Raw genomic sequence first — 12,260 nt, 5'->3', positions numbered from 1 at the left:
TGAGTTCCTCTTGGGTTCCTCTTGAGTTCCTCTTGGGTTCCTCTTGAGTTCCCCTTCGGTTCCTCTTGGGTTCCCCTTGAGTTCCGCTTGGGTTCCTCTTGGGTTCCCCTTGGGTTCCTCTTGAGTTCCCCTTGAGTTCCGCTTGGGTTCCTCTTGGGTTCCCCTTGAGTTCCTCTTGGGTTCCTCTTGAGTTCCTCTTGGGTTCCCCTTCAGTTCCTTTTGAGTTCCTCTTTGGGTTCCTCTTGGGTTCCCCTTGAGTTCCTCTCATCTGCACATGTATGCTATTGTGCTCCTGCTAACCTCGGTTCCCCTCCGTTCCTGATGGTACCTCCACCTCTAGATGTTCCTCCACCTGCTCCCTGCCGTCACTGGAGATCACAGTGTCATCTGCAAACATATCAGTATTCAACAGTTATTAGGCTACAAGTCCGGGAGTCTTTGCTAAAACACCGGGATATTTTACCGCTACTATTCACCACGTCGCATGTGCGCTCGCATGCCGTTGGGGGCGGAGCCACCGTGGGAATCCAGCGCCGTGAAACCGCAAGGTGATGAAAGTGCCGTCCACATCTGTAAGTAAGACGTGCGAAACTACGGCTCGGAAATAGTCGTACGATAAGAAAACACAACGCAAACGTTTTCTCCGCTCGGCCCCAACGCGGCACATACGCTACGCTAACCTCGACACACCGGAAATGATGGCGTCCACACGACGGGCTGCAAGTGGTGAGATAGTCCTCCGTAATGTAGGAAGAGAAAGAAACGACGCCCACGCACTTTTCACCTGCAATTAGGAAGCGAAATGTGTTTGCCACATACATCCATGTAATTATGGAGCCCTATTCACACTCCTGTGTATGTAAACACCTAATCAGAACACGCCGACAGCTGGCAGGATGTGTGTGTCGGAGACTGTGTGAGGGATTTGACACATTTGTTACCGTGCGGCATATGTTTGTGTTTTTTTTTTTTGTTTCGTCCCTGTAATTGTCGTTCACATTAGCGTGTGCGCGCATAAACCCGCGAGCGCGATTGATGCCGACCACTTTCCCGGATGACAAAGGCATGTGGGAATATTTTACTGACATGGCAAAAGAGCGACATCGTTGTCGAAACGGCATTCGTACATTTCTGCAGAATCCACGGTTTTATCGGAGATACAGTGTACCGCCTTGACTCGTGGCGTCCCGTTCCTAATCCATAGGGTACAATATGTCGCGGGTCTAGAACAGCTTCAGCTCTTCTGGGAAGGTCGTCCACAAGGTGCAGGAGTGTGTTAGCGGCAGTTTTCGAGGGTTCTTCTGAAGAAGAAGGTCACACACTGATGTTGTCCAAAGAGTCCCGGAGAGCCGGGACTCTTTAATAACAATAATAATAATAATACATGGAATTTTTATAGCGCTTTTCATGACACTCAAAGACGCTTCACAAGTAGAAAACAGAAGGAACAGAACATACAGAGTTATTGGGAAGAAGTCCAGAATTGCAGAGTGTGGCGATGAGCGCCGGTCCAGGGACGAGCTGGAGGAGCTTCGCCGGTGTGCAGCTGAGTGTCGTGCTGCTGTGAGGAGGCAAGTGTTGGAGCTGGATGTCGGAGGTGGATTTTTGGTGGAGGGAGAGAAGGTGGAGCAGGAGGAGCAAGAAGATTTCGGCCGATGGAAATGCCGTCTTGCTAGGCGCCATCGGGATCCGGAGTTTCGGGAGGCTGGCCGGCTGGCAAGCTAGCCGGCCAGCCTGCTCAGGTCGGCAAGCTAGTTTGGTAGCTTGCTGGAGATTGTCCAGGTGAGCCTTTGTCTTTGGTTTGGTTGATTGGTTGGTCTTTGGACCTTTGGGTCTCTTTTGGACCCAAAGGTGTTCTGTAGGGTTGAGGTCAGGACTCTGTGCAGGACGGTCAAGTTCTCTGTCGTCCATGTCGAAGTGCGAAGTCATGTTGGGAAAGGAGGGGTTCGGCTCCAAACGTTCCCACAACCTTGGGAGCGTGGAATTGTCCAAAATGTCTCGGTATGCTTGGTTCCTTTCACTGGAAGTGAGAGGCCAAAAACAAGCCGGCAGCATAACTTGGCAGAATGTGGTCAGATAAGTAGCGTTCTCCTGGCGACCGCCAAACTCGGACTTGTCCATCAGATCGCCAGATGAAGAAGCGCGATCGGTCACTCCAGAGAAGAAGTGTCCGCCGCCCTGGAGTCCTGTGGAGTCCCACGCTTTGCCTTGCACTTTGTATGCAGCCGCTCGGCCGTGGAAAGCCGTACTATGTAGCTCTCTATGCGCTGATCTTCAGCTCATCTGAAGGTCACATGAAGTTTGGAGTTGCAAAAAGTTGGCCGCCTCTCGGCCCGATGCGCCTCAGCGTCCGCTGACCCGTCAGTTAACGTAGCCTAACACTTGGTGGCCGAGTTGCCGTCGTTCCCAAACTCTTCCACGTTCTTCTAATCCTCTGAAATGTTTAGGAGGGACTGGATTTGTCGCACAGGATGCATCCCATCACATTTCCACGCTGGAATTCACTGAGCTCCTCAGAGCCACCCGTTCTTTCACCAATGTTTGCAAAAACAGTCTGCATGCCGAGGTGCTTGATTTTATACCCCCGAGGCCGTGGAAGTGATTGGAGCACCTGATTTCCGTTATTTGGATGGATTAGCGTAGCGGTTAGCACTTTAGCCTCACAGCGAGGAGATCCCCGGTTGGATTTGATTTGATTGTATTCTGTTTTATTTTATTTCTTTTTATTTTGGGGGGCAGGGTGGCTCTTCCACCTCGCAGTATGATCATCTCTGCTTCTTGTCCAGCCTCCATGTCCTCCTTGTGTCTCCTTGTGGGTTTCCTCTTGGGTTCTTCGGGGGACCCCGAATCGTCCAGACGTGTTGGACATCTCCATGCGTGACTCCGTGATTGACGGGTGAAGGGAAGCCTCCACCGCCTCCACGACCCTGAGAGCACCATAAAAGCTTGAGATAACGAAGGAATAGATGCCGTAGATCAGCTGCAGGGTCAAACTCCTCTGTCCATGTCCAAGGTCGGCGTTTAAAACCGCCAAAAACACAAACACGGGGTGGAGAAAAGTGTTATCTTCAGATGGGAAACGTGAAAACATACATTTCAAGTCATTAATATCGCAGCTAAATTCAAATAATCATATATTCAGATGTATTTGTTTTGATGGAGAGTCTTGTTTTTGTAAATAACTGGTCAGGTTTTCACGGAACGGAATTAGTGGAATATAATCTGGGCTATCAAAAGAATGGAGATTTTTTTTAATTTCATTTTTATTTGAATTTCCAACCGTTTTTTTTTTGTTTTTTTGGGGGGGCTTTTCTGATATTTGTGTCACTTCCACTCATTTTTTTTTTAATTTATTTTTCTGAACACGTTGATGTTGCTTCTCCAGTGGGTTCCTCAGAGGAAACCTTCTTCATAGGAGGTCTGCGCCGCTTCTCCTGCGCTCTGTTACGGTGTTTTAGCGCCCCCTAGTGGACAAATGTGAAACTGCATGCAGTTTAATTTGTCCATACAATAGAATCTATTATTATTATTATTATTATCATATTTTCATGGGTTTCAAACTCATTTGTTCTGGGGGTCAAATACAGGTTAATTTAATGTCCAGGGTGCCGGACCAGTAAAGTTTTTACCTAGAAGTAACATTTTTCCTTTGTTTTAGTGTAAAGGAGGAAAACGGGTAAATGATAAAAATCTTTCTATGTAACAAACTGATCCTTAAAAAAAAATCCATGATGAATTAATATTAAAAATGAATATTAAAAAAGAATTGATGGAATGACATCCTCAAAATATTGTTGAGTTAAAAGAGAAAATCTTGTCACTGTGGGAAAATTTGCCACTAGAATTTATTAGAAATTAATTGTTAGCATGTATAAGAGGAGGTATAATATTTACAAGGCTAATGGTTATTAAATCAATCTTCAATTAAATTTGTTATATTATTATTATTATTATTGTTATTATTCTTTTTTTATATATTTTATATATATATTATATTAAATAAATTATTAAATCAATCTTAAATCAATCTTTTTAATTTTGTCCGTTTTTTTTCGCTATCGTTTCTGTGTTTTTTATAGAAATAAGAAAGAATTTCAAAAGCAAATTTCAAAGCAAAAAATACATTACAAAGTTACTTTAAATTTAACTTCCTTTAACTTGGGATCTCCAAACCTTGTTACGATTAAATAAGATTTATGGTCTGCCGTTTTTCGACGTCTCGCTTCCGACCCCATCGACCTGGTCTCCTGATAGAGGCCAAACGTCGGTCCAGGTTTTATCAATACATACGTGAAAATGTAGTACCTTCTTGTACCTTCTGGAACAAGACCTGCAGAAGCACCGCGAGGACACGGAAAGTCCTCCGAGCGGCGGGAAGGTGCCTGAGATTAACTTCTAGAGATCATTGCGTCTGCGCTCAACCCTGAACCGACCAATCAGAGGGCCACATATAGAGACGTCCAACCGTTCATTGTCTCATTCACACGTCTGGACAATGCAGGGAGGAACCTGGAGAACCTGGAGGACGATGGAGACGCCACACATAAAGGCCCCCAGGCAGGAGCGCTGAGCGCCGTGGAACCCTGACACTCATGTTTTCATTTATTTTATTTCATCCATCCAGCCGCTTCTACCGCTTCTACCGTTCAGAGCGGCGGCCGAAGCCGAGGCTCAGACTTCCCTCGGTGACCCTGAGCTGTTATTAATTTGGTTTTATTTTATTCATTTTATTTTGTTTTGTTTTATTCAATTTTATTCATTTTGTTTATTTTATTTTATTATTTATTTTTCTTTTATCCTTTTTTTATTTCTTTTATTACATTTTATTTTGTTTTGTTTTTGTATTTTATCATATTTTGTTTTGTTTTGTTTATTTAATTCAATTTTAATAATTTTGTTTTATTTCATTTTATTTTATTCATTTATTTTGTTCTATTCCTTTTGTTTTGTTTTATTTCATTTTATTTTACTTTGTTTTATTTTATAATATTCATTTTATTTTGTTTTATTTTATTTTATTCTATTCATTTATCTTGTTTTGTTTTGTTTTATTTTATTTTTATTTTATCTCATTCGTTTTATTTTATTTTATTGCATTTTATTTCATTTAATTATTTTGTTCTATCCCTTTTGTTTTGTTTTGTTTCATTTTATTTTACATTGTTTCATTTTATTTTACATTGTTTTATTTTATAATATTCATTTTATTTTGTTTTATTTTATTTTATTCTATTCATTTATCTTGTTTTGTTTTATTTCTTTTATTTTATTTAATTCGTTTTATTTTATTTTATTTTATTTTGTTTTATAATATTCATTTTATCTTGTTTTATTTGATTTTATTTTATTTTGTTTTTTATAGTATTCATTTTATTCCTTTAGTTTTGTCTTATTTCATTTCATTTTATTGTGTTTTATTTCATATTATTCATTTTATTTTATTTTTATTTTTATTTTTATTTTTTCATTTTATTGTGTTTTATTTCATATTATTCATTTTATTTTTATTTTTATTTTTATTTTATTCTGTTTTGTTCTATTTTATTTTACTTTATTCAGGGTGGCAGGGTGCCACACCTCTTCCGCCTCACAGCAAGAAGGTCCAGCTGGGTTTCCACAAGGTGTGTGGAGTCTGGATGTTCTCCTCGGGTCTGCGTTGGGTTCCTCCAGGTTCCTCCAGGTTCCACCAGGTTCTCATTTGCACAGCACTTCGATGGAAAGCGCTGAAAAAAAATAAACCCACGCCTCCACATTTAATCAATTCCCTTTTTTCTTTGCACACACACTTTAACACCCGCCCAGACAAATGCATCGGGTCTCCAAATGTGTGTTTTCTTTTTGTCAAATCACGTCTTAGAAGCTCATCCTCCCGCAGGTCGGACGCAGAGAAGACCTTCGCTGACGGGCCGGCCAGCGCGGCATGCAGGAGAAGACCGAGGCGGAGCGGCACAACAACAACAACAACAAGAACAACAACAACAACATGGTACGGCCCAACCGTCCACTTCACGCCGTGATGTCATCGCATCCCCTCGCTACAGAGTTAGCATGTTAGCTTTCCCAGAAGATGCACGATGGTGTTCCGTCCTGCAGCTCAAAGCGGAAACAAAAGTCATCATGTGTCTTATAACAGCAATGAAGCAAGCGTGGTGGTCTTTATGCACGTGTGTGTGTGAGTGTGTGTGTGTGTGTGTGTGTGTGTGTGTGTGTGTGTGTGGCTGGCATCTATCCAGCTGTTGTCAGTTGTTCTCAGACAGTTGGAGTCGATACAGAGGAAACATCTGCCTGCTCATCTGGCTGTCCGTTTCTCTCTCTTTCACACACACACACACACACACACACACACACACACACTAAGCATCCATGTCCCTAAAAAAACAAACAAATATAATAGACTGACAGTGTTGTGACAGCAAATGATGAAGGGAAAAAAAAATGTTTTGCAGTCTTATTATAACGGGATGCCTGTCAAAGTGTCAGCGCAGTTTAAGTGGAGAAGCTTAAACACAAACACCAGCAGCCGACGGGGACGTGTGTGTGTGTGTGTGTGTGTGTGTGTGTGTGTGTGTGTGTGTGTGTGGTCTCACATTCAATATTTTTAGCAGTGCAAAGAAAGCAAAGCAGTGCTGCCAGTCGCTCTTTCATATTTCACAGTTTTCAAGACAAATAATCAAATAAGGCTAAACGGTCGACGCGAATATAGCACTTCCATTCCCTCAGTGCCCCAAAGCACTGAACACACACACACACACACACACACACACACACACACACACGCTTCGCCAGATTACCTGCAGCTCGTCTGTCGGAAAACAAGCCGAGGTTGGAATTGGAATAATCTGCCGTCAATCTGACGGGATGGAAAAGCCTTGGATTTACATTCGATTCAATTAAAGGCACGTCGTCGTTACAGCTGCTATTATACTGCTGTGTGTGTGTGTGTGTGTGTGTGTGTGTGTGTGTGTGTGTGTGTGTGTGTGTGTGTGTGTGTGTGTGTGTGTGTGTGTGTGTGTGTGAGTGTGTGTGTGTGTGGCTGTAGTTGTATTAATTACGAATGCAACCAAAGCCAGAATCATTAGTAACATCAGTTACTCATGTGAGTCGTCTTCTTCTTCCTCTTCTTCGTTTTCTTCTTATTATTCTTCTTCTTCTTCCTCTTCTTCCTCTTCTTCTTCCTCTTCTTCTTATTCTTCTTATTCTTCTTCTTCCTCTTCTTCGTTTTCTTCTTCTTCCTCTTCTTCTTCTTCTTCTTCTTCCTCTTCTTCGTTTTCTTCTTCTTCCTCTTCTTCTTCTTCTTCTTCTTCTTCTTCTTCTTCTTCCTCTTCTTCTTATTCTTCTAATTCTTCCCCTTCTTCTTCTTCTTCCTCTTCTTCGTTTTCTTCTTCTTCTTCTTCTTCTTCTTCTTCTTCTTCTTATTCTTCTTCTTCCTCTTCTTCTTCTTCTTCTTCTTCCTCTTCTTCGTTTTCTTCTTCTTCCTCTTCTTCTTCCTCTTCTTCTTCTTCTTCTTCTTCTTCTTCTTCTTCCTCTTCTTCGTTTTCTTCTTCTTCTTCTTCTTCTTCTTCTTCTTCTTCCTCTTCTTCTTATTCTTCTAATTCTTCCCCTTCTTCTTCTTCTTCCTCTTCTTCGTTTTCTTCTTCTTCTTCTTCTTCTTATTCTTCTTCTTCCTCTTCTTCTTATTCTTCTAATTCTTCCCCTTCTTCTTCTTATTCCTCTTCTTCTTCTTCTTCTTCTTCCTCTTCTTTATTTTCTTCTTCTTCTTCTTCCTCTTCTTCTTCCTCTTCTTATTCTTCTTATTCTTCTTCTTCCTCTTCTTCGTTTTCTTCTTCTTCTTCTTCTTCTTCTTCTTCTTCTTCTTCTTCCTCTTCTTCGTTTTCTTCTTCTTCTTCTTCTTCTTCTTCTTCTTCCTCTTCTTCGTTTTCTTCTTCTTCTTCTTCTTCTTCTTCTTCTTCCTCCACCTCACCCTCTTCTTCTCTTCTCTCACCCCAACTGACTTCCTGTCCTCTTCCCCTCCATCATGAACCTCCTCTCAGGTCTTCCTGTAGACCTCCTCCAACATCCAGGATCTTCTCCATCCGTCTTCTGTCCATCTCAGTGTGAAGAACATCTAACAAGTTTCTCCACCTCTTGTCCACCTTCTCCATTGCTCTGGACTGTGGACCCTCTTGTGCTGAAAGTCCTCCACCTTCTTCATCATCTAACCTTCGTTCCTCTTCTCTCCAGAGCAGACATACCATGTCCATCATAAGTATTCACCCCTTGGATGTTTTACCCTTTTAGTGCTTCCATAAATCAATCAATAAAATTTGTCTTTTTTAATAGAAAAAATTATTGGAAAAAACTCTTTAATGTCACAGTGAAAACAGATTTCTCCAAAGTAACGTCAATGAAATAAAAATATATAAAGTAATATAATGAGATGCGATGAGATGAGATGAGAACAACTTTATTTATCCCGAAGGAAATTGTTGTACCAGAGTTTCAAGTAAAAACATAACAGTAATAGATAATAGTAGGAAGGAGGAAGAATAAGAAATACAATGAAATATAAATTGTCTTAACTGTTAATTACAAAGATTTTTAATTGGTTGATTGATAATTGTTTGCGTAAACGCAATTCATGTTTGTGTTAAAAAAGCCAAATTTTATCGACCACGATTGATTTATGAAACCACTAAAAGGGTAAAACATGAATACTTATGATGGACACCGTACCTTCACCTCTCTAGATGTTCCTCCACCTGCTTCCTGCTCTCACTGTACATCACAATGTCATCTGCAAAGAGTCTGAGTATTTAATAAGGTACAAGTACAGCAGTACTGTAATATCGCAGTCCAATATCTGTTTTTATTCATTTTTCTAACATGGCGTGCTAAGGGGAAATGGAGGATGAGCGTTTCCTGTGTTAAGCCGCCCCCTCAAATTTAGGACTCAGGTGTGATAGAAGCATCGGGGAATGGCGGTGAAGGCATCACAGCTGGATTCCAGCCGCGCCCGTCGGACCGTTTGCGCCAAAACCGAAGTGAAAAGTCCCGTCGGTCGGCGTTTGCGGAGCGTCCCTTAAAAATATGACCGGGTCCGAGCGCAGGACCTTGCGGAACACCGTTAGCTTCATGCAGAAAGCGTCGAGGAGAAGCTCGCGGGTCTTGTTAGCCAGAACCTCTGGACGAGGAGGCTAGAATTGGTGGTTGGTTCTGCGTCGCCCTCGTGGTGTCGGCAGGGACGCCGGAGCGCCAGCTGTCACCGCGCGGGAGGCGGCTTTATCCTATTTTAGCATTTCCCCGTCAGTCATTAGCATTTGGGAGTAGCCACCGGCCTCTGAGCCGCTCTCTAATCATCCCTATTTAACCTCGAACAAATAGATATTTCATATTTAATAGGCTTAGACGGAGCGTGTGAAGCCGGCGAGGCAGCCGGGGTCTGTTTCGCCAGATTTCACGCTGATCTCCGATTCCTGTTTCGACAGAGCGGATCGGAGACGTCCGATTCCGCCGTTAATTGTTTTTTTTTTTATCATTATTATTCTTCTTCTTATTATTATTATCAAGCCGACACTTGCGATCTGGGATGGTTTTTAAGAAGGTAACATGACGATAAATGAATCAAACACGATCCCGCTTTCTGATGAGGGTTTGCGCTAATGATCTATTACTACTCATACAGTAGCGGGACAATTAAACACGCTAATAGCTGAAACGATACAATAATAACTTTAATATTCGTAAATACATAAATAGCGACGGACACCCGGCGAGAAGCTGCAGTAGATGAAGCCACTGCAGACAGGATAGGAAGAGGTGCATCCTGGGATATCCTTCAGGTAGCATACTAGGGGTTAGCCTAGCGCTAATTATATCCTTCTCAAAAAGGAGGTTTTTAACCCTGTTCTTGAATAAAGGTGTCCGATGGCGATCGGAAGAAGGTTCTCCGGAAGACGATATCGGTGAATCTTGACCCAAAACAGAGGCTAATGCTAGCTAATTGTAATCGCGGTCATTGGACTCTAGAGCTACCTAGCGCTAAAAAAGTTAGCGGCTCACATTTCGTCCTCCCCGTCCCGGAAAGGAAAGAAAACAACCGACTTCCATTTAACACCTTTAAAACAACTTGACTCCCAAAAGAGGTCAACGCTCCAACGGCTGCGCGACGATAACAACGGACGGTCGAAGCCATTTAAAAGAAAAGTTCAGCAAAAGCAAAAAAAAAAAAAAAAAAACAAAGAAATGACGAACACTCAACACAGAAGTCCTTTATTGGAAAATGTTTCTTTGACGAAATCACAGCCAGGTGGCCGCGAACACCAGAGTAATGAATTGTTTGAAATCGTTTTGGCCGGGAACGAACGTTCGGAGCCGACGGAACGGAAAAAAACAACAAAAAAAGGTCTAGTATTTTGTATTGTTTGCGCAGATGGTGGCGCGCGTGGGGTCTGCGGCTAAACCGGCGGAATCTCTGCAAACTCCCACCGAACCAAATGCTCCTTAGCGGAGCTCCGAGGGGGGGAACGCCGCCGCCGCCGCCGCCGCTGGGACTTCAAATCCAACGGATGTCGTGCTGAAAACGGTCCAATGAAATATACCGGTAGCTCGCGCAAAAAACCAGAGTCCTCCCGTCGCAGTAAACCGCCATTAAAAACCCGGAAAGAAAAAAAAAAACCAAAACACCTCAGGCGGACCCGCGGCGGCGCTGAACCAAACAGCAGCCAGACTTTGGCCGTGTTTCCCAGGATGCTCTGCAGCCTTATATCTGGGTCAGATGGCGCGCAGCTTTGCACCATATGTCTGTACTGTAGTGAAGCCGGAGGGACCCACGATGGCATGGTATGTGTGTGTGTGTGTGTGTGTGTGTGTGTGACTACAAACCCGATTTTCCTGAACGCATCTCCATCCAGCTTTCTTTCCAAGCGAAGCCCCCGAGGTCGTTTGTTCGACTTGCAGGAAGTTTTAAAAATGTTTTCCCCCTTTTTTCGCGCGATATCTTCATATCTCTGGATGTTAAAATGTTGTTCTATCAACCCGCAGCATTTCTGATGTTTTACGGAGCAAAAAAAAAAAAAAAGATATTAAAAGTCATCCGCTACGGCTAATCCCGCGGCCGCCTGTAAACATGCTAATACCGCGGTGATTAGCAGTGATCCTAAACCCACGGCGCCCCCCCTTCGCCCCCCTTCCACGCCTCAACCCGGCGCTCCTGGGGGGACGCAGCCGGGCCAGACCCCGGATTAAGTCCACTTGGCGCTTTGGACCCGAACCCGGAGAGTTAAAACCCTTTGGACGGCGGCCACTTCATTTCTCTAAGTGGCGCCGCGATTGTTAATTAAAGTTGGATTTAGTCAAGTGACTGACTGACAAACAATGAAAACGCCGGTCATTTTAATTTATTTTTCGTCTCTTCTGAGTTGGAATTCAAGTGGACTTTAGGGGTTCGATCTTATTTCTTTTTTTTTTATTTATTTATTTATTTATTTTTATTTATTTTTTTTCCTCATCAAATTATTTCTGCGCGAGACAAAGAGGTGTTGTGTTTCGGGAGTTGGGGGGGGGGGGTGTGTTTTCATATTTTCAGATGAACAAGCAGATGTTGCTTTTCCTCAAGAGGGATTTATCTCAGCAAAGGAACACACACACACACACACACACACACACACATATGTCCTGATACGCATTATATATGCATTGCTGCTGCACCGCCCCCGACTCCCCCATCAGGAAACCTTCCAGTCCTGGATTTTAACTTGAATTTGTCCCCAAACGTGGCTCTAACAGGCCTTTTCTTTGCAGAAAAATGTATCAGGAATTAAACTTTACGATTTTTAACTTCCATCAAACGACCCCGACCGACGTTGGCTATCTGGAACGCTAGGTGGCTAATTCCTCGGACTTTTTCGCTCTGAATGTCGGAGGTTTATCGGATACGGCGAGCAAAAAGAAGCAGATTCGACCCGAAATAATATCGATTTATTCTTTACGAAACGAACCGTAGGCAGACGGCTGACGGAAAAAGTTTATTTATTCCATTTATGTAGCGTTTCTTACATCCGGTACGACGGCGCCTCGTGAAATTTCCGAAAGAGGGCTTTTCTGCGTGGAGTCGACCCTCGGGTTTCCTCCCAAAAGCTACGGATCGTGAATGAATAAATGTATTTGTTCCTTTCATAATACGATATAACTTGATGAAAAAAATAGACATATTCCTGTTTATTGTCTCAGATTTGTATATATCTATTTATTTCATCTTTTTTTCGACCGAAACATATTTAAAT

At 42.8% G+C, this 12,260-nt stretch overlaps 1 protein-coding gene across 4 annotated transcripts in view; it reads left to right on the top strand.

Annotated features, from left to right (window-relative positions):
• The window catches only part of LOC147221097 (uncharacterized), a 56,847-nt gene that overhangs the window by 27,135 nt on the left and 17,452 nt on the right, over positions 1-12,260 (top strand). For all 4 annotated transcript variants that reach the window (XM_086170315.1, XM_086170314.1, XM_086170312.1 and 1 more), the window contains one exon: positions 5,876-5,986. In XM_086170315.1, the coding sequence (XP_086026441.1) occupies positions 5,921-5,986 (66 nt within the window). In that variant the 5' untranslated portion in view covers positions 5,876-5,920. The remainder of the gene's footprint in view (positions 1-5,875; positions 5,987-12,260) is intronic.

This window comes from Fistularia commersonii, chromosome 23, assembly GCF_037954325.1.
Source record: "Fistularia commersonii isolate RoL2024-O1a breed Wild chromosome 23, RoL_Fcom_v1.0, whole genome shotgun sequence".
In the NCBI taxonomy this organism is placed as follows: Eukaryota; Metazoa; Chordata; class Actinopteri; order Syngnathiformes; family Fistulariidae; genus Fistularia; species Fistularia commersonii.
Note: the sequence above shows the minus strand (reverse complement) of the source record. Positions and strands in the feature narration are given on the sequence as shown.